The following is a 22,831-nucleotide window of genomic DNA, read 5'->3' as shown; positions in this document are numbered from 1 at the left end:
ATGTTTCCAAGTGACCAAATTACCAGATTCCACAACAACAAAATAAAAGCATTAATCTATAAGATTACTGGATTAACATGAAACCTTTCTCCTCCAGAATGCTTTTATGCGACCCCATTGAACATACAGACAAACATACAGATATGCATTATAATGCATATTTGTTGTGCAGTAAAATAAGCAAATGTATTTAATTGAATAACACAAAAGACAGATCTTTAGATGCAGCAGGAAGTTATAAACCACATCTGGCTTATCTCCAATATGGAATATATAACCAGCTTGCCAAATACAATAAGGACAAAATTTCACAATAAAGTTTGGGATACATATTACAACTATACTGACACCCCAATTCCATCAACCTCAAATCATAGAATGGAAAAAATAGGACTATTCCCCAAGGAGTCCGACAAACCCCTCCCCCCTCCTTTTGTCTCTCATCCCACATGACATTACCCCTTAGTCCCGCTCTTTATACAGATTATTAGACCTTCCCCACAACCCAATGTGAAAAGTACAAATCTTTTATACATTTCTGCTTTTGGATGGATTTGCTGAACACAGATTTAAATACTCAATTTGTTATTTATTGAACAAACTTTAAAAGGCTATAAACTATTGCAATACATCAAGCAATATAGGATCGCTATACCAAACTCATTTAACTTTATTGTATAACTTGTAACTATAGAATCTGCATTCAATCCTGTCTTGTAAAACCTTAAATAAAGGTTTTACAAGGTAAGTGGTTTCTGAACCATTTTACATTAGATCAGTGGTTCCCAAACTTTCTTGAATCACGGTGCTCTAGGAGTATCAGCATTGTTTACACAGCACCCCTAAGCCAAAAGTTTGTTATCCCAAGCTTCAGTTGTGCGTTGGTGAACAGGGCTGCGCTTCTGTTTGACCACATATTTTATGTTTTTGCCTCTTACATTGCCCATAAATAATTTGCTTTGGTCCTGGACCACTAACCTGAGGCACCCAGCAAGTGTCCCGGGGCACGGCCCCCAGTTTGGAAACCACTGCATTAGATATTACTTTGAATAATTAAGAGCAATTGATAAACATTTAACTAAACATTGACAAACCAAGCCCTTGCTAATGTTTTATCTCCTCTGGATCAACACTGGTAGACGTATAAACAGAGCGTGGTGACTATTGCTTTTTTCCAGATTTTATAACCGCCCCCCCTACTCTGCCCTACTGTTAGGAATGTTCTATTGTAAACTTCAGCATATGTATATATTTATTTCAATATAAATAAGGAACAAGGTAGCAATTGCCTAGGTGATCCAATGGTTAGCAGGGTAGGTTGCAGCTCTTCATTCCTAAAATGGAAGCCAATGCAAGAAGCAAAAGCAACCCTGTATAATAATGGAAGAAAAGTGTGGGGTGGGGGTGGGTGGGGAGTTAACGCACCTACCAAGTACAATTTAAAAGCTAAAGAAATAAACAAACATCAATGCAACATCGGACGCACGATTGACATTTGCGGTAACCTAGGGTCTACTCTACCTGCTCTCCTCAAATCCAAGTAAACATGGCTTCTGAAGCATTGTATATGCAACTGGAAACACAACATTCTCCTAAAACGTCCATGAAATGGATCCTTTTTGTGATTACTTTGGGTCACCTCCCTGTCTCCACCCTGATACACGTAGGGATTTTCACATATGGAATCACAAAAGTGTTTGTAACTCCAGATGTGATTGTAAAAGGTATCACACACATTGGTTCGTGTGTGCGCAATAAGAGTTTTCTTTAGAGACTTTTCGCACATGCACAGTAGCAAAACATCACTCAAATGTGTAAATATCATCACTACGTCCATCTCTAAATCAAGCCCATTATATGCACAAATCGATAAAATTTTCTTCTATATCTACAGTCAACTAATCTGTGTGTTGAGACCATCCGCTCCTCACTGAAAGCCCATGACTTTGTCACATACTGTAATGGCAAAATGGACACCATTGAAATTAAACCAAACCCACATGCCCCCCAACTGCACTCCAGTTTCCGACAAAGTCTTCCCAACCCTGGCCCTATCCCTTCTCAACATTCTATCCCCTCACCTCAAATACATGCCCACCTCTAATTTTCCACTTCACTTGTCTCTCCACTAGCAACTTCCCATCTTCTGCTAAACAGGTGTTTATCCTAAACAAACCATCTCTTTACCCAGCCTCTCTCTCTCTCCAAGTACTGCCCTATATTTCTCCCACCAAATTAAGGGGTCTATTAAAAATTCATGCTAACTAAAACCCTGTATCCGCTGCTTATAGCGGCAATGCAGATTTAAGTTGCTACGTAATTACCAATTCAAGGATCCTTTTGGTGCCCTGGTGAAAACCCCATTTCTGCGAAGGTTCTCTCTTCCTCACCAACAGACTAGAGCTGCTGGAAAATGGTCATAGTAAAATGTGCACAAGGGACGGGACCGTAATAAAAGTACAAACTATAAAAGTCACATAAATTTGTATTAAATTTCTCATGAAATACTGAAATAATTAAGTCATGAAAAGAAGAAAAATCATCTTTAAGAAAAGCATTCATTTATAAAGTTGCTAAAGCCCATAGAATTATTCTGTTTTCCCATCTGGTTTCAATACCCCTTTAACACGCACTCCATTTTAAATTTCTAAGCACTAAACAGAAATTCAGGAGTTAATCTAACATTTCATTAACAAAACAGTCCCCTCCCTAGATTGATGTCTTCCAGATGGACCTTTATAGAATAGAATGAGATTAGACCAGGATGTAACAGATTTTCCGCAGCACAAAATCCCAAATTAATCTAAACTGCATAAGGTTTCTAAGCACTGAAAGCAATATAAATTGCTACGTTCACACCAAAGATCAGAACAATGATCAAATACAAATGGAAAAAAGTCATTTTATTTACCAAGGATAGACCAAAATGGAAACATACAAATACAAAGTGTACAATCTAAAAAGATTTTCACACAAGAAAAACTGCACTTTTTATAGATGTATTCCAACGTAGGTACTGTATAGAACACGCAGGCACTGCATTTGAAGTCACTGTGTTGAAGTGATAAAACAATTAACATATAAAATATTTTAGCATTGACAGTTCTAATATAACATTATTAAAGTCACACATAGCAGTGTGACAACACATTCTTTGCTATTTAATGAGACATTAAATGCTGTTTGAGGACTCGCCCCTGCTACTACAATAGCTAAATCACAGTCATGTTGAAAGTTGTACTAATGGAGACAAACATCCAGTAAAGTGTTATGTATTGTGTTTCGGTCTCTATATTATGCATATATCAAGAAACAAACCATTAAAAATACCCAAAATGTTAGACTGTTAAGGGATTCCTATTTTCTTCCCCTATCAAGCATCCTTCCTTACTCAGCGATCAACTTTACCCTGAATATGAGGCATGAGATAGTGTGTAACACACTTACTTTCCTTATCTAAAACGCTTAACTAGGCCTTTTCACTATATAAAACTATTTTTCGAGTTTGGGGCTAAAGCTATAAACAATATATTTTCTCCTATTTCTGAATCAACAGAATTGGAATTAAGAGGAAGCACATATAATGGATTTTTTAAGTGTAAAGAGAAAATATTTCTTGATGCATAGACATAACTGCTGTCACAGATACTGTACTTGTATTGGAAATGTAGACTCTCTCCTTTGTAGTAGTCTTTGCTGCATCCCCACCCCTTAGGTAGGAGTTGGATTTCACAAGGAGTGACCTGCCTGGCAAGCGGTAATAAAGTATCTTGAAACTACAGCAGGCTTTGGGATCGATAAAACCTGCGTCACTCACCTAAATATTTCACATATTAATGCACATTAAAGTCCTGTGCTGGAAGGTGATGTGAAACTAGAATAAATTATCCTAAAGCCTCCTTGTACATATACAGTTCATCACGGGGAGGCTCTTTAGGCTTTTTGTCTTTGTACCACTATAAATGCCTTGACAGAGTAGGAAAAAAAAGTGCAATATATAAAACAGAACAGGTAAGGAATTGCTACTCAGCACTAAACAGCCGCCTCCAATTTTAGCAGACAATGAATAAAAATGGCTATGAAATAAAATCTGTAGCCCACTCTCACCAATCTGGCACCAAGTAAAAATACTTATCAGCAATAATAATGTGCAATGCTAAATATGCCACTGAGCAGGCAACAGAGTTCAACATAAGTTCTCACTATTTGCCAAAACATTGTATAGGAGGTATGCAAAATTATTAAAAGAAGATGGGTGAAAATTTACATTTTTCTATTGTAAATAAAATGGCCAAGTCTTACAGACTGTCCATTACAGATTTGTAGTTGAGTATTTCTTCCTCCATTGGAGCTAACCCTATAACTTAGAGCACTCTAGTAAAGAACAACATGGCATCGGATACTGAGCAAGTCACTAAAATGACAAAGCATTGTACAGTGTATCAGGAAAGTATTCACAGCGCTTCACTTTTTCCACATTTTGTTATGTTACAGCCTTATTCCAAAATGGAAATTCTACACACAATACCCCATAATGACAACGTGTGAAAAGTTTTTTTGAGATTTTAGAAAATTTTATAAAAAAAAAAAATCACATGTACATAAGTATTCAGAGCCTTTGCCATGAAGCTCAAAATTGAGCTCAGGTGCATCCTGTTTCCACTGATCATCCTGGAGATGTTCCTACAGCTTAATTGGAGTCCACCTGTGGTAAACTCGGTTGAATGGACATGATTTGGAAAGGCATACACCTGTCTATATAAGGTCCGACACTTGACAGTGCATGTCAGAGCACAAACCAAGCATTAAGTCTGTAGACCTCCGAGACAGGATTGTCTCAAGGCACAAATCTGGGGAAGGGTACAGAAAAATATCTGCTGCTTTGAAGGTCCCAATGAGCACAGTGGCCTCCATCATCCATAAATGGAAGAAGTTCGAAACCACCAGGGCTCTTCCTAGAGTTAGCCAGCAGTCTAAACTGAGCGATCGGGGGAGAAGGGCCCTAGTCAGGGAGGTGACCAAGAACCCGATGGTCACTCTGTGGAGGGAGGAGAACCTTCCAGAAGGACAACCATCTCTGCAAATTTGCAAAAAATCTAAAAAAAAAAACGTTTTACATGTTGCCATTATGGGGTATTGTGTGTACAACTTTGAGGACAAAAATGAATATATTCCATTTTGGAGTAAGGCTGTAACATAACAAAATGTGGAAAAAGTTAAGCGCTGTGAATACTTTCCGGAGGCACTTTAGATTTACTTGATAGGAATCACTGGAAGCTTCCTGTAAATGAACCATCCTTTTTGAGTTTGACATCTTGTCTGTTACCCAGGAGACTGCAAGCTTTTACACTTTCCTAAGTAACTGGTTGAAAATGTCTGCTAAACAGCAATAGTACAATGTCACAAGTAACATGCTGGATATTTAGTTCACAATAAACACTTCATTTATTTTGTGTAAAATAATTTATTTTACACATGTTTTGATAACTCTGTAAAAACCAGTCATATTTTAGATAAAGGATATTTTACAGAAACTAAAAGAAGGATGCTTTCAGACGACACATGACAGTTTATATTTAATGTGGGAGAGTACATAGGAGTCAAAATACATGGGCATTATCTGGCACTCCCCAAATAGTGCAGGAATGGCCGTCAATGTTACAAAATTGTGCACCATCCTTATAAGCAAACCACAGATTTTAGCACATTTTAGGGACAGAGACAATTTGCGCTGATCAATCTGTGGCTGTCTTTCCCCCCAGGTAGAGTGCCTGAGATATCACTTACAGACTCACGATTAGCCCAGAGGTTGCAAATTAATGCTCATTTCAGAGATGAATGAGCGTTAACTGCAACCGCATGGCTGATCACTGTTCTGTAAATAAAATAGCTCTGGACATTTTACTCAGGGGAACAGGCTATGCGGATCTACCTGTGGCTATTTGAATCTGCCTCTATATGTTGCTGAAATGCTCGAGTAAGCAGATTGGGCTGTGAAGTGTAATAGTTCATCAAAAAATGGAAAGACAAAAGATTGTAAAGTCCTAAACTAGCACACCCGATTCCTTTCTATGGAAAACAAATATCCATATGAATCTACATGTACAAATTATTCACTTCATTTTACACGCAGGCAGACAATCATTTAGTTTACGGATGTGTCCATGAAGATATTGGGAGTAAGAGTTGGCTTACTGCAACAACACTCATGCAGAACTGCAATCATTTTGCACTGAAGAGACCACCAGTACATGGAATCCAATGTATACAGTTAGCTTTTGCAGTTACACTTTAGAGAGGAGTCCTGACTCTGGGGCACCTTGCTTTGATAAGGTTTTGAATTTCTTTGAATTTTGGATGGTCCTTATCAGCAACCAACTGAAGGAGTACAGCCTCACTTGTGGTAATTATAATCCCACTTCTTGACAGGCGCTGCAAATAAAGAGAATAAGCAGCCATTAAAGAGAATTCAATAAATCAGAAAATACTGTAATGTAGAATTTTAGAAGAAAGATCAGTTCTTTCCCATACAAGGGGCTTGATGTACAGAGCGGCGGCTTTTGTAAACAGTCACATCCAGGCGGGTTGGAGGTGAAAATTTAAAACAGCACTTGCAGTCATTGTAAAGCACGCTGGGATTTACACTGCATGCGAGTGCCCTTTTAAATTTTCTTCTCCAACCCGCTGGGAAGCAACCCAAAGACCTTTGGTGTTTTGAACGGTTTGAATTGTAAAAAAACTTATAGTAAGATTGCAACTTGCTATTCAGGGGAGAAAAATTATGAGATCATGAGTTGTATTACCTGCAATTCCAGATATGTTATATATTTATTGACATATAATTGTAATCTGAACTACATAGGCAAAACTACCAGAGCATTAAAGCCGAGCTTAATGGAGCATTGCAGAAATATAATTCAAAGAGTACAAAAACACAGTGTTTCTTAATATTTCAGGAAACATCACAATGGAAATCCCAGATCTCTGAGACTCATTGGATTTCAGTCAATTCCTATCACAAGGAGGAAAGTTTAAAATGAACTCTCTTCATACCAATGGCCTCAGTGAGGCAGTAGAGTTAAATTCTGTTATTTGGTCTCAAACTTATCCCCCATTTTCTTATGTGTACATAACATGTTGAATCAAGTTCTTTCACGTTTAATTTACTTATATATGTAATATTAAAATGATCATGTATATTTAGAAAGTGAACATCTTCCTTTATCTCAATCCTCATTCTAGCTGTAGGACCTGGGGGAAATTTAACAGTTCTCTCTCCATTATAAAAGAGGAATCCCAAAATTACAATTAAATATTAACATCAGACAAGATAGTGCACCAGTAACGCGCTCTATGAGAGTGTATATACATTTATTATGTAAATGTATTACAATTGGCAGGTAGCTCTATCATGGGGTGTGTGTTTAAATCAAATGCCACAATTGACCGAACATCTCACTACCATTGGTAAATTATCTTTGTTGACACGTGAGGTTTGGGTAAATCTCTGTGTCTCGAATGTCGACGGGCAGAGAGGATGAAACAGGTAGAAGGTAAATTAAATACTCTCCTATTTAAAAGTGAGTGGTTTCTGATGAACCTGCAGCTACTGTGCGCTAGTTGATATATAGAAGCAGATGGTTAGTCTGATCAGCTCCTACTGCAAACACCAGACATGTGACCTTTGTTTACATCACATGACAAGTGGAGCTGGCAAACCATCGGGTTAGCGTAAATCTCTTAATCAGACCCTTTGTACTAAGCCTTGGAGAGAGATAAAGTGGACGGAGATAAAGTACCAACCAATCAGCTCAACACACCCTATAAAGTGACAGTTAGGAGCAGATTGGTTGGTACTTTATCTCCGTCCACTTTCTCTCTCTCTCTCCAAACTCTTAGTACATAGACCCCATTGTGTTTTACCTGACAACCTTATAGGATAAAATGCAAGCTATTAATATTCATTTAGGAGACAAGAAATAAGCCTTCTGAATGGCAGATAACATTTACTCCTTTTATGTGTGCAAATGTATCAGATGTTATGCAATATGTATAGATTCTACATGTAAAAACAACAGTGACAAGTGCAAAGGTGCTAAAATCAGCATGTGGTGATGGGAGGAGCTGGGCATATGAATGCCTGCAGAGTGCTGGCTCTGTGCATAAAATGCGTCTAGTTATGCACTTATTGTACATGACAAATAAGAATTCACCTTTAGCCAGCATACATTGCCTGCATCAACCGTAGCATCTAAGCATAATAAAAACTTTCGGCGGAGCAGCAAATTCCACCATGATTATCTGCAATTCATTGCTGTTTACAATGACAGACTGAAGTACAATGATTGCAGTGCCTGACAAGCGATGCAGAGATTTTGCCTGCAGTGACTCCTTTCAGTGCTGTACAATGTCAGCACCATGTCTTTATTTAGAGAATTCAATTTGCCTTCATGACACAATTATTAGTGGCTCAGTGCAGACACTCGCTGGGGGCACAAACTGCAATTTAGCTGGGTCATTCAATGCTCAAAATGTGTCTACCCAGTTCTGACCTTTCTATGCTGCCATATATCCGCTAACAATCAAAGTCAGCCAACCATTCATCACTGGGTCACACATCTGAAAGACATACAATGTCTTGCAAATATCACTTCAATTTACAGGCGAATGGGATCTGAAAGCAACTGTGTAACGCAAGGAAACACTTCATCCTGATTATGAAAACAAACAATAGGAGTCGATAGCTGCCCTGTGTGAAAATCAGGCAGATATCCTCCCCGGATCTCTCGCCATCTGTGCTGGCTCCAGTTACTAAATACCTTTCTGCCAATTCACCTTGTCTGTCCTCTCGCCAGCTGAAACTCAATTTTTCAAAAACTTAGAATATTCCAACCAGTCAATAGAGATATCAGGTAGGTATATTCTAATAACTACAAAACACCCACTACTCTAGCTCACTGCCTAGATGCCATCCTTATCTTGGAGTGGTCCTGTGTTCCCCACATCCATTCTGTATCCAAATCCTGTTGCATAAATCTAAGAAACATTTCCAGAAAATCCACAACTCTCATACTAGACTCAGAAAACTAATGCACTCATAATATTTACATTGACAATTGTAATTCCGTCTTCCCCTAACAACACTTTCATCCCTACATTCCCTTCTGTCACTGCCTACATTGGTGGGCTCTATTTTGCATAATCCGAATATAACATACCTCTACCAACAAACAAAGCTATTAAAAAACCTGCACCAACATACACCTCTTCTTTCCTGGGGAAGCGACTGAATATACCACCAATCGCTGGATAGTAGGGTCATACAGCTTTGTTCTCTTACACCTAGCCTCAATACGCCATATGGTGTAATGTATCACCTTTTTAAAAAAAATTGGGGACTAAGGGGGTCTATTTACTAAGCAGTGTTAGGAGACAGAGTGAAAAGTGATAAGGTGTCAGCCAATCAGCTCCCAACTGTCATTTTTCAAACACAGCCTGTGAGATGACACATTATCACTTTTCACTCTGGGCCTGATTCAGAGCAGAACACTCTAACCAGAGCGCTCGCTCTGAATCAGGGCCGTCCTATTTAAATGTGGAGCAGCCTTTTGGACGCTCGCATAGCAGTGGGTTACCACCCACAGCTTATGCGAGCGTCCATGATGACGGTCGCGATGGTCAAAGACCGTCGCGACCATCAGGCTTGCGACGAGACCCTGCGGTAGGGTCTCGCGGCCGCAAGCCAAGGAGTGATTTTGGCTCTATCAGAGCCAAAATCACTCCCACTGACATCATTACTGATGTCAGTGGGGCCGGACTCAGACGGTAGGCGTTCCCATGGGAACGTCTCCGTCTGGCAGCCACGCCCCGGCACGCCCACCAAAGGGGGCGTGCTGTCAGTCACCATCGACAGCACGCCCCCTTTGGTGCGAGACCCCGAGCGACGTATTCCTCGTCGCTTGCCGGGTCTCACGCATGCACACGACGGAGCTCGCACAACATCGACCCGCTTGCGAGCGTCCTTCGCTCGCGAGCGGGTCTGAATGACCTCCTCTGTCTCCTAACACTGCTTAGTAAATAGACCCCTTATTTGCTTCGCAGATGTAGAAAAACACTGATCAAAGTGTACTAGAGACATTGGGCTGCAACTTTAACCACATAGGAATTAGTTTTAAACATCTACAAAAGTTTCAGATGAAGCGAAATGGAACTTGGGAGCTCATTCTAACCTGATCGCAAGTTGCGGCCGCTCACTGGCAAAAAGGGGCCGGATATTTAAATGAAGTGCTCGCACTGCGTCGCGTAAGGACGCCCACTATGTTTTAGCGAGCTACGACAAAGTGCGCTCGCAAGTGTATAAAGACGCCCCTTGCCACTCGCAACACTCCGGGAAATGTAGGATTGTTCGGGACCATCGAGAGCCATCGGAGCTGCTCGCAGCCCTTGAGGTTGCCTTAACCGGCCGCAAGCACAGCGATCAGTGCTGGCTGAAATACATGCAGGTGACGTGTACAATGACGCTATTTTGCTAATTATGCACGCCCTTTAAACTGCATTTTGGCGGCCTGACCCGCCTGTGTCCGCAACACCACTCCCCCATTTACAAGCACCTTCTCCAGTTACCACCCACAAACGGCACTGTCACTCAAAGTAGCGACCTGATAGTGGCTTACAAGCAACCAAAATCAGATCATAAAGACTGGCTTGCACACTGCGAATTATACGCATGCGCAGATGGGCAAAAATCGCTCAGAGCGAGCGCAACTTAGCGACCGGGTCTGAATCATGTCCTTGGTATGAGAAAAAGCAGCGGCCACCTCATTGTTGCACTTCTTACACAGATTCAGACTCATTTGCACACAGATGTATAAATGTTGCACATCAAATTGATCAGTGTAATCTAGCAAAGTAGTTTTGTTGCTTCAAGTACTTTTATTTGTGCAAATAAGTCACTCGGTGCAACAGAGTCACCCATTTGCATCTCTCTTCTTATTGGTCCACTCTTCCACCCCTAACAATTTATTCTGAATGCAGCACTTGCTCACAAACAGTTCTTCTACTGTTGCTCAACTCTGTCAGTCCCTGCAGTGGTGGCCTACATGGTTTATACAGGGGGTGGGTGAAAAATCTGCCAGAAATATGTGTTTCTCACTTTCTGTAGGATAGAGAATGTTACTGAAGTGCTGACACAAGCTCACAGAACACAGTACTCCAAGGGACCTTAGCAGGCTCCCCAAAAAATCCCAGATAATCAGCCTGTTTTCAGGAAGCTGCCAGCAAAAACACATAGAATCCGTGATTAGTTCACAGACCTATGTGTATATGCCCGAAAACCGATAATTTTTCAGGTGCAAAAATGGGCTCTAATTGATGTGCCCGAAGCTTAAAAAAAAAAAAAAGGGGGAAAGTCCTGTTTTTCACCCGCCCGTCGGCCAGTGTGTACCAGCGATATGCCTGAACGACATCGTTCACAGACATATCGCGTCAGCCCTGCTGCACAACCGATGGCAAATATATCTGTCCATCGTGCTGTGTGTACGGGCGGTCTGCCGACCTCCATTTTGCTTGCTGCAGAGGCCGCAGGGTTCGACAGTGGGGGGGGGGGGCAGCGGGACCTGCGGCCAGATGATGGTTGTTCAGTGTGTATGAACAACCATCATCTGCAGATATATCTGTAAGGTGTGTACCCAGCTTTAGATAGAAACATTTTTTACACATATATGTATTTTTGTATAAACACGGTTTAATTCTAGCAGAGACAATCTAACCAGTAAATTGCTTATGTTTTGTGTGCAACCATTACATGTTCATTTCTTAGTTTACAGCTACTATGTAAATATATATATGTGCACTGTTATATAAACTTCATCAATTTAAAAAGTGAAGAAAAGGAGGACCCATCACCAGGTTATTTGTGTTGTGTACTAGGTAGTTAGTAAAGAAAAATCATTTTTGGGTGCCCTCAGTGCCCAATTTGCTAATTTAGTCATAGAGCTGTTTATGCTCCTCCTACAATTATCCATCATTTAAAAAGAATTGAGGTCCTGCTTCAATGTTTCTGGGTCCCTTCATAATTTACATCAAGTCTTGTCTTATACGCTAACTTTTCTTTAAGATATTGAGTTCTTATTAGTCTAACCTTCATCATAATGGTGTTTCTTTTTATACCATGCCCAGTTTAAGTATAAAATATGCTGATATCCATGAAAACGTAACAATGATTTGTTATAAAAAAAATGTTTAAAGGCAAATACACAGAAAATAAATCATGGTTTTTTGTCACGTTTATTCACCCCCACCCCCACCCCTTCCCAACCGGCATGTATGTGAATATGGTGCTTTCAGCTGAAGTGTGGAATCTACAGCACTAAGAGAGGAGTTTAGCAAGAAGATTGCAGTTCACCTATTTGGGCAAGAAAGGATGAGGTTACACAGCCGAAGATATTATTATTATCAGTTATTTATATATCGCACACATATTCCGCAGCGCTTTACAGAGAATATCTTACCATTCACATCTGTCCCTGCCCCAGTGGAGCTTACAATCTATATTCCCTACCACATACTCACAAACATACTATGGTCAATTTCGTGGGGAGCCAATTAACCTACCAGTATATTTTGGGAGTGTGGGAGGAAACCTGAGCACCTGGAGGAAACTCACGCAAGCACAGGGAGAATATACAAACTCCACACAGTTAGGGCCGTAGTGGGAATCGAACCCATGACCTCAGTGCTGTGAGGCAGTAACGCTAACCATTACACCATCTATGCTGCCACACATTTTTCTTTAAGACATTTGTGATCTTACCTCTAAGGCAAACATTCTATCCATCATGCTTCGCGAAGAGGATGCATCTGCCACAATATGAACTTCCACCCCTCGACCAATCAGATCCAAAGCGGTTTGTTGAATACACACATGAGTCTAAACAAAAACACAAGAAAGCTTATTGTCACTACCCTGCTGGAACCGCTTACTTTGCCTAAAAAGTTAAGAAAAAAACAGTGCAACAAAAATAATTACTCACTCATGTATCTTTTCAGATTTACATTGGACAAATACAGAATGGAGTTTAAAACTAGAGTAATGGAGACCTTTTTTATTTTGACATTTACTTATCTGCCAAATATAGTTTCTAATTTAAGCACAAATTGTAAGAGTTCATTGATATTTCAAAGATAGGTTACAGCTATATACTTCTTCTGCAAAGGCAATACATACGCTGAGCATTTTTCACACTACAAAATAGAAAAATAAATAGTTGCAATGTAAAGAGCCACAGTTACCTCAACTCCAAAGAGTACAACACTACGAACTCCAGCAATTTCGGCTAATGCGGCTTCAACCTCTGGTAAAACCATGGAGAACTTTGTTTTTGGTACCACAAGTTTCACACCAGATAGGTCAAGTTCATGCACGGTGCTCCCAAGCCCTTTAGGATACTGTTCCGTGACAATAATGGGTATTCCTAATATACGTGCACCTTGTAGCTACGATAAAAGCAAGAGTGGAACATCTGGTTACAATTGAAGTAAGCTCAGCCAATATAACAAGGAATCATGAAACACATCCATTCATATTGATAGTGATCTGGATGTGTCACCAAGTACAGACTAGTGTTCTCTGTAAATAGCAATTTTAGGATCTAAAAGATCTACACATTTTATTTCTAAGAAACTGGTGAACGTGAAAAAAAAAAAAAAAAAAGTGTTATAATGAGTTGATCAGCCCCTGAAAGTTTTGTGTATAGATTTCTAAATACAGGTTGAGTCTCCGATATCCAAAATGCTTGGGACCAGGGGTATTTTGGATAACTGAATATTCCGTATTTTGGAATATTTGCATATCATAATTAAATATCTTGGGAATGGGACCCAAATATACACACAGAATGCATATATGTGTTATATACACTTTATACACACAGCCTGCAGGTCATTTTATACAATATTTTCTATAATTTTGTGGCTCACACAAAGTTTGTGTACATACATGAAATTCATTTATGTTTCATATACATCTTATACACAAAGCCTGAAGGTAATTTTATACAACATTTTTAATAATATGTGCGATAGACAACGTTTGTGTACAGTGAACCATCAAAAATCAAAGGTTTCATTATCTCAGTCATGCCAAAATTATTCTGTATTTCGGAATATTCTGTATTTCGGAATATTTGGATATGGGAGACTCAACCTGTAGTACAAAAGGAGCCAATTAAACGACTATAAACTACATTTCAGCTTTAGTGGTATTCTGAAAGAATTGTAAATTAATTAAAGAGTATGTGCAGATAAAATGGGTAACTCCATCTCATGTAGCAGCAAGGCAGATGACTACTGCATTGCAATAGCCTGGATGACTGCATCATTGGGCAAAGTGACAAACTGTGTCACAGAGAGGCGTGTAGTGAAAGCAGGACGTGATTGGATGGCTCCAGCATCTGTCCAATCAGACACTTACTGCACAACACTGAATAGTGGAGATGGTCCTTGCTATGAAAGGGAGATATCAACATGTGTGCACTGTGCCCCACTCACAACCCCCTTCCTCAATGTTGGGATTTATGTAAAAGGAGCAGTCATAAACCACACTTACCAATCTTTGCCCTACACTTATAATATCTCCAAAATACTTGATTGCTGGCCTGAACCGTTCTTGCATATCACAACAGAAAAATACAGTACTAGCAGGTGTAAGATTTCCAAGTGTAGTCAGCTGCAACAATAAAAAACACAAAAAAATATCAGTAAAATGCTTGTAAATTACTAGTAAATGCCATAATTAGACGGTGCTTGTAGAACAAATACATTACAAAATGTCTTATTTGTGAGGAAAATGCATCTGTGTGTACAACTTTTGTTCCAAACTAATCATAAAAACAACTTTTGCGTGATTAATATTCATTAAATATTCACAGAGTTATACATATACTGTACATACTGTCTTTAGAGGCATGTTGGCATTCTACACATAGGGTCTGATTAAATTAGCCGCAAGCAGATCGGCTTCTGTGGCTTCGCGGGATGTGTTTGTGGCCGATTCTGCTTACAGTTAATGGAGGGGAGAGCAGAAATGCCATGATTGGATTACAGAATTACAGAGACCAGAGGGAGAGAGTCCCTGCTCGTAAGAACTTACATTCTAAAAGGAATGACTTGTATCTGTCTTCTATAACTAATTCACGTGGATGTGGGCACCAAAGGCCATGGAGACAGATCAGGTAGTGAATGACTAGAAATTTAATCATTTCTTGAAGAATGGTAAAAAAAAACCACTTGTATGATATATAGACTATGTCTGATGCAGTAGTGAATGATAAAAGGGTCCTTTCTATGGCAAGGAGTTAATTAGCTGGTTATTAATTAGATGAATTATATGTCACTACAGCAGCACTGCTAGCAATCTGTAAAGCAGCATGTTAGGCTCTCACATACCATGCTCAATAAGGATGTGATTAAATGCACTTTGGTTGCAGAAGATCTAGTTTTATCATTTTTAGTAAAATTATTATTATTAATAGACTTGGAAATTACAAGACTGGTTAATGCAGCAGAGGTTGTAAATCACAACATATTCTGTATTGTTTCATGTATTACATAACCACTTATTTATGGGGAATGGGTATGTAATGCCAGCTGTCAAGATGCCTCCTGTCACAATACCGACAGCGGCATCCCGATGTTTGGTATCCCGACAGGGGTCGGGTAAGTATACTTACCCTCCCCCTTATCCCCCTAACACTCCCTTCTTGTAGCCTAGCCCTAACCCTCCCCGTTAGTTCCTAAACCTAAGCCCCCCAGGAGTTCCTGACCTTAACCCTCCCCCCTAGGGGTGCCTAACCTTAACCTCCCCCCCAAAACCTAACGCTAACCCCGCTAACTGACCTAAACCTTCGTTCGGGCATGCATCCTCCTGGGTCCCGGCATCGGAATTAAGATAGGCATCTGTATTTCCTAAAACAGAATCTTTATAAATAAAATTCTGAAAATTGGCATTTGCATATGTAATCGCCCCCTTTGCTATGAAGCCCCTCAAAAGTTCTGGTGCAACCAATTACCTTCAGAAGTAACATAATTAGTAAAATTAAGTCCACCTGTGTGAAATCTAAGTGTCACATGATCTGTCAGTATAAATACACCTTTTCTGAAAGGCCCCAAAAGGCTGCAACACCACTAAGCAAGAGGCATCACACCATGAAGATCAAGGAGCTCTCCAAACAAGTCAGGGACAAAGTTGTTGAGAAGTACAATTCTGGGTTATAAAAAAAAAAAAAAAAAAAATCCAAATCTTTGATGATCCCCCGGAGCACCATCAAATCCATCATCAAATGGAAAAAACATGGTACCACAACAAACCTGCCAAGAGAGGGCCGCCCACCAGAACTCACAGACCGGGCAAGGAGGGCATTAATCAGAGAGGCAGCACAGAGACCAAAGGTAACCCTGAAGGAGCTGCAGAGTTCCACAGCAGAGACTGGTGCATTTGTGCATGTGACCACAATAAGCCATACACTCCATAGAGCTGGGCTTTATGGAAGAGTGGCCAGAAAAAAGCCATTACTTAGTGATAAAAATAAGAAGACACCATTTCAGTTTGCCAAAAGGCATGTGGCCGACTCCCCAAATGTATGGAGGAAGGTGCTCTGGTCAGAGGAGACTAAAATTGAGCTTTTCGGCCACCAAGGAAAACGCTATGTCTGGGGCAAACCCAACACATGCCGTCACCCCAAGAACACCATCCCCACAGTGAAACATGGTGGTGGCAGCATCATGTTGTGGGGATGTTTTTTAGCAGCAGGGACTGGGAAACTGATTTGAGTCGAGTGAAAGATGGATGGTGCTAAATACAGGGATATTCTTGAGCAAAACCTGTTTCAGTCTGCCTGTGATTTGAGACTGGGACGGAGGTTCACCTTCCAGCAGCACAATGACCCGAAGCATATTGCTAAAGCAACACTCAAGTGGTTTAAGGGGAAACATTTAAATGTGTTGGAATGGCCTAGTCAAAGCCCAGATCTCAATCCAATTGAGAATCTGTGGTCAGACTTGAAGATTGCTGTTCACAAGCGGAAACCATTAAACATGAAGGAGCTGGAGCAGTTTTGCCTTGAGGAATGGGCAAAAATCCCAGGGGCAAGATGTGGCAAGCTCATAGAGATTTATCTACAGCGACTTGCAGCTGTAATTGCCGCAAAAGGTGGCTCGACAAAGTACTGACTTTAGGGGGGTGAATAGTTATGCATGCTGAAGTTTTCTGTTAAGTTGTACTAAATGTTGTTTGATTCACAATTATATATATATATATATATATATATATACACACACACACACACAACACACAACTACACAGTTATAGGCATGTTCTGTGAATGAAATGATGCACACCTACAAACAATCCATTTTAATTCCAGGTTGTGGGGCAACATAACATGTAAAATGCAAAGGTGGGTGAATACCTTTGCAAGGCACTGTATAAAGAAAAGTCATCCACCAAATGATGCTCATACAAAAGGGGAGGCTGGACCTCCAAGAAATAATGATGGTTAAAGAAACTACACTTATGAGCGCAAACAGAAGGATGATGGGGTTTTAATAAAATATTGAAACCAATGGTTAAAATATTCACAATAAAAACAGCAATAATTATAAAAAGAAAGGATAACCTTGAAAATACATATGTGCATAAGTAAAAATCAATAAGAGAACACATGCCAGCTGGAGTTACTAAAAATGTATCAAAAAGTGTCCACACAGTAACATAGAGCTATTAAAACTTAGCAGCACTGTAGCATATCTGGCCGTTTGGATTGCAAGTTAGATAAAGGGTAAATCTTTGTGTTCATAAACAGTAATGAATCCTTACAGCCTAAAGCTGGGTACACACTGGAGCGATGTCGGGACGATATGCTGTTTCGTACATCGCTCAGTATGTAGGCGTGTTTGCGCACTCCTGCGGTCACTAGCAATGGTCTCCAGGTTTGGTGTAATGTACATCAAACCTAGTCATATTGCTAGCGGGTAGTGCATTGTTAATGCATGACGTAATGGTGATCGTTACGTTGTTCATTAAAGTTGTCCAGTGTGGATGCACAATCACTGTTGACGGGCATTCATTCCGTTGTCAGAACAAATGCCCATCGCTCCAGTGTGTACGCAGCCTTATGATACGCCACACATGTTCCCATGTAAATGTAGTGAGCTCAGTAAAGGGAATGTAGTTTCAATCCTGGTAGTCGGGATGCCGGCGCTCAGAATGCCGGAGCCGGAATCCCGACACCAGTCTGAATCCCGTCCCAACACCAGTCAGAATCCCGGCGACATCCCAACGGTAAGTAGTGGGGTTAGGGTAAGGGGTTAGGGTTAGGCACTAAGGGGAGGGTTAAGTTTAGGCTGCAGGGGAGGGAGATTAGGTTTAGGCACTGGGGCGAGGATTAGGTTTAGGCTGTGGGGAGGGAGGTCAAGGTTTAAGGTTAGGGTTAGGATACTTACCAACAGGTGTCAGTGCCCTAACCCTGACGGGATGGTGGCGTCGACATTCTGACCATCGGGATCCCGAGCTCCGGCATCCCGTACCCAACCACAGTAAAGAACATGAGCTAGATTCTTGTCTGCACAGTGTAATACCCCTTTTACACCGAAGCTAAAACCCGGGTTATTGAAGGGTTAACCCGGGCAGCTCCCAGGTGTAAAAGGGGAGAGGGTTGGATCGCCGGGTCGAGTGACCAGGCAATCCAACCCAGGTAAATAGCAGGGTTTAACACGGGCGTAGCCCGTGAAATCCTGCAGTAAAAACAGCGCATTCTGGGTCACGATGACCTGGAGTGTGCTGCTAGCCGGCCGATTGGTCCGGCTTCAGTGGCGCTTGGAGATGACATCATCTCTTGGAGCATCATCTCCAAGCGACCACTTACACGCCGGAAAATCCGGGTCTATGCAGACCCGACTCCGGTGTGAGCAGCGCCGACTCAGGAATATCCCGAGTCGGCGCCGGCAAAATTCCAGGTCTGATCCGGATAGGAATCCTGTTCCAACTCCGGGTCAAACCCGGAATTTTGGTGGAAAAGGGTATAATTGCGACTGCGTACCACGCTTTTGAAATTATGAGCAGTGAAAAAAAATGTGCACATTAAAGAGCACTTAGATTTGCTCAGAAGAACTGAATGAGCAGTAGGATTAAGTGCTGTATGTGTAGTCGGTGGTCCAGGATACTGGTTGTACGGTTGTGTGGAGCCTGGAGCCGCCTGGAGAGAAATTACAGGCAGTGGGCGCACCTACCTGAGAGCTGCTTCAATAGAATCAACGGGGATGTAATTCTTAGTGTGTGGCGAGTGTCCGGAACAGGAGCAGCGGTCGTACCGGGCTGTCGGGAAGTTCCAGTCCTGGGCACCTGGAATGGATGGTGTGCAGCGGGCACACAAGTCTGGTGGCTGTTACAACTGATGGAGCAGTGGAAATGCGGGGTCCTTACAGCAGCTGATAACTAGAGGAAGGTCTAGCTTAAGCTTACTCAGATAGGTGATGACTGCAGCCATCGCAACGGTGATCTGATGCTGCGTCTTCGGACGCAGCACTCTGATCTGCAATGCTATCAGGGGCATCTTTTGTCCTCAAACACCTCTTGCAGCATTAGCATATTTTCTCATCGTTGTTGCATCCAAAGACACAGCAATGATGAGAATAGCATACAGCTCTGAATCAAGCCTGGTGTTCCTGGCTGGAGCTGTGTTTGGATGATCTAGAATGCTTATAGGTCCTAAGGACTACACTTTATTTTGTTACTGATGTGCTTATGCTGCTGATTTTTTATTCAAAGGCATACAGTGTCTGATTATCTACACCAATTAAGGCATACAGTGTCTGATTATCTATACCAATTAAGATACATTATATATTTTGTCTTTATGGTTAAGAATTACTAAACACTTTATATTGGTGGGTTTTATGCTTTGAGGTTAGCTGTTGCACTGTAAATAAATGATCTCCTAGGTACCGTTTATTTTATTCTCCTGGGTATGGTTTATTTACCAGTTTATGGCCAATTATTTCTACAATCCTTTGAAGTGCTGTCATTGTTTGGCGATAGAAAAGCCAAGGAGGTGAGTAAAAGTAGGTGAGGTCATGTACTACGACTGATAATAGGATTTGGGGAACAATACAGTAACATTTTCCAGTTAGAGAAAATATGTTTTATAGAAATTGCAATTGTAAAGATGATTAGGTTGTGCATTTAATATTATTGCCATTTGTAAATATGCCCTTATATGGAACAAATTAAACAAAGCCTAACGAACATACAAGTTAGTGTCCAGTACAGTATACATAGTTATCCCCAATTTATAACACATGCTTGTAAAAAATATATTATATATATATATATATATATATATATATATATATATATTATACACACAAACACAGTATGAAACAGATATAACACTATACTGAAAATGAGAAAAGGTCTCGTAATATAATTTTTTTCTAGTCATCATACCTTTTATATTGCTACTTTTTAATTAATTTGTTGGGATGTAGGTTGAAATTCAACCTGAAATTGCCACTGCAATATGTAATCCATGAACCACACTGGCGCTTGATCAGGTTTGATCAATTCTTGAAAATGTCAGTACAGTACAGTGAAATTGCTCAACATTAGGAAGCAAACCAAATCATTCTCTAGCAGGCTTATAAATTTCCTGACTTTATTGTGCGGCAGAGATTAACGTGTACAGTACTTCACTCTAACCATGCAATTAACAAACAGTAGCATTACATAGATTGTTGTGGCTCGGCAGAAGTTTAATACATTAGAGAGAACACAATGCAGATACGCTGTAACATGAATGGAGCCTCTTACTGTATCTCCTGACAATTGCACATTCAGGCTGCTCTTGTCCTGTCTAATCATCATCTGCAGACACCCACTGAGAATTATTCAGGGCAGCAGCATCAAGACCTTTTTTAAGCAGTCAACAGCTGAACAAGCATTAATCTCTGATGCCACAGCTACCAAGGAAACAAGCTGGGCTAATTCCACATAAAAGTGATATATATTTAAACTTCCATTTATATTCTGTCACAACACCCCACCACCCAAAACAGAAAAAAAAAAGAGATTTTATATATTCATAAGATGCTATTCTTAGGTATGAATAAGCTTCTTTGGGAAAGGATATTGTACCTCTGTTAGTAGCTCCTTGACTGACAATAGTCTGGAATGCTGGTGCAATGTATTGGTAGATACAGTCATAAACATTTGATTTGCAGAGACTATTATACATGTGATGGGCACTGAGCCCTGTGTGTGGCACTAGGGAACTCGTCTTGGCACTGACCTGGATCTGCAGGGGCACCAGGCGGACCTTGCACCTGTCGCTGACTACGAAGCCTTTGGGAAGGTCTATGTACTGGCCCCATTCCTCGGCGAAGAGCTGCACCACGAACTTCCGATGCATGTCTATCTGGTCCCCGTACAAGCTGAGGAACTTCTGGATCAGGACTTCATAGCCGGAGCCGCCGGGCACGGAGGAAGGCCGGGCAAACACCGAGAAGCAGAAGAGAACGGGCACGGTGCTGCTATTACAGCCAGTGCTGTTGCCCAGGGCACCGCTGCAGCTACTGCTCTGACTGCCGGGGCAGCTGGTCACCTGGGCGGCACACACTGGCTGCTCTGCCATCTTCCCGTCACTGCTGTGTGGCCAAGGATAGGGAAATGGGTGTTCCTCTGTGTCTGCTATGACCTCCCCCTTCACAGTGCGGGGAGGAGCCCGGGTCATAGTACAGGCTAGCCTAGGGATGGGACATCGAAACAAAACATTGGAAGTAGCGATGTTTTTTACATTGAATACAAAACATTATTTAGGTATAAACATTGGTTCTCTGGAACCGATGTTTACCGATGTTTCTGTTTTTTTAAGCAAACTCTGTACTTAAACATAAAATAGGCTAATGAACATTTAAAGTAATTGTTATACTATGTCTATCTTCATGGAGGCAAACATTATATATATATATATATATATATATATATATATATATATATACACACACACACACACAAATGGTGCAAAAAGTAGCATTTATGCATTTTTAGAAGTAAGACATGTTTCATGGTGAATCGAACTTGTTCTTGAAGAAATAAAATGTGATGCATTAACTAATGAAAAAGTTAATTAAACATCTCACTGCTGCTTACCATATTGCCAATAGCTGCTGCAGCAGCCAGACACCCCAGCACACAATCAGTGTTCACTGAGAGCAGCACCAGTGACAGTGAGCCAGGGGTGGGACTGTCCTATGTGCTGCTGCTAATTGGCTAACCAGAGCGTCTTTCACTCTGTCAGCCCCCACTCCCACCAGTAGTAGCCCAGTCAGTGTGTTTTGTACACTCTTATCTTAATTTGTGATTGACTAAAAAACATGAAAGAGTCATCTGCCAACACAAAGCAATGACTGGACCACCACGCATTGTCACAAAAAAAAAAAACCATTGGAAAAGCAGGGGAAAACATCGGGGGAGAAATCTAGCGATGGTAATGAAACATTGGATCAAAAACATTGCAGGGTTAAACATCGAACATAAAAACCATCTGACCGATGTTTCCGATGACACATCAAATGATTCTAGCTCGGTGGTGGCGGGCGAGAAACTGCTGGTTCTGGCCAGCAGTAGCTATCGCCTCCTCCTCTGAACGCTGCAGCTCACGTCGAATTCGGGAGGCGGCGTGTCTGGCATTAATCTGTGGGGTTTGACTGAGTGTCAGGGGTAAATTTACTAAAGTGAGAGTTTTTAGAAGTGAGTTTTAGAAGAGATGTTGCCCATAGC

General features: G+C 40.9%; 1 protein-coding gene across 1 annotated transcript; it reads right to left on the bottom strand.

Annotated features, from left to right (window-relative positions):
* Window positions 1-4,500: 4,500 nt before the first annotated feature.
* On the bottom strand, window positions 4,501-22,283 carry ISOC1 (isochorismatase domain containing 1). The gene is given in 7 exon segments (XM_088475169.1): window positions 4,501-6,320; window positions 6,322-6,432; window positions 12,812-12,928; window positions 13,291-13,494; window positions 14,606-14,725; window positions 21,342-21,795; window positions 22,202-22,283. Coding segments are annotated over 6 exon segments (1,029 nt in total). The 5' UTR covers window positions 21,783-21,795; window positions 22,202-22,283; the 3' UTR covers window positions 4,501-6,284.
* Between the last annotated feature and the right edge of the window lie 548 nt (window positions 22,284-22,831).

Source organism: Taudactylus pleione, unplaced genomic scaffold (assembly GCF_031769625.1).
Source record: "Taudactylus pleione unplaced genomic scaffold, aTauple2 ptg000162l, whole genome shotgun sequence".
Taxonomy (NCBI): domain Eukaryota; kingdom Metazoa; phylum Chordata; class Amphibia; order Anura; family Myobatrachidae; genus Taudactylus; species Taudactylus pleione.
This window is presented reverse-complemented; position numbering and strand designations above follow the sequence as displayed.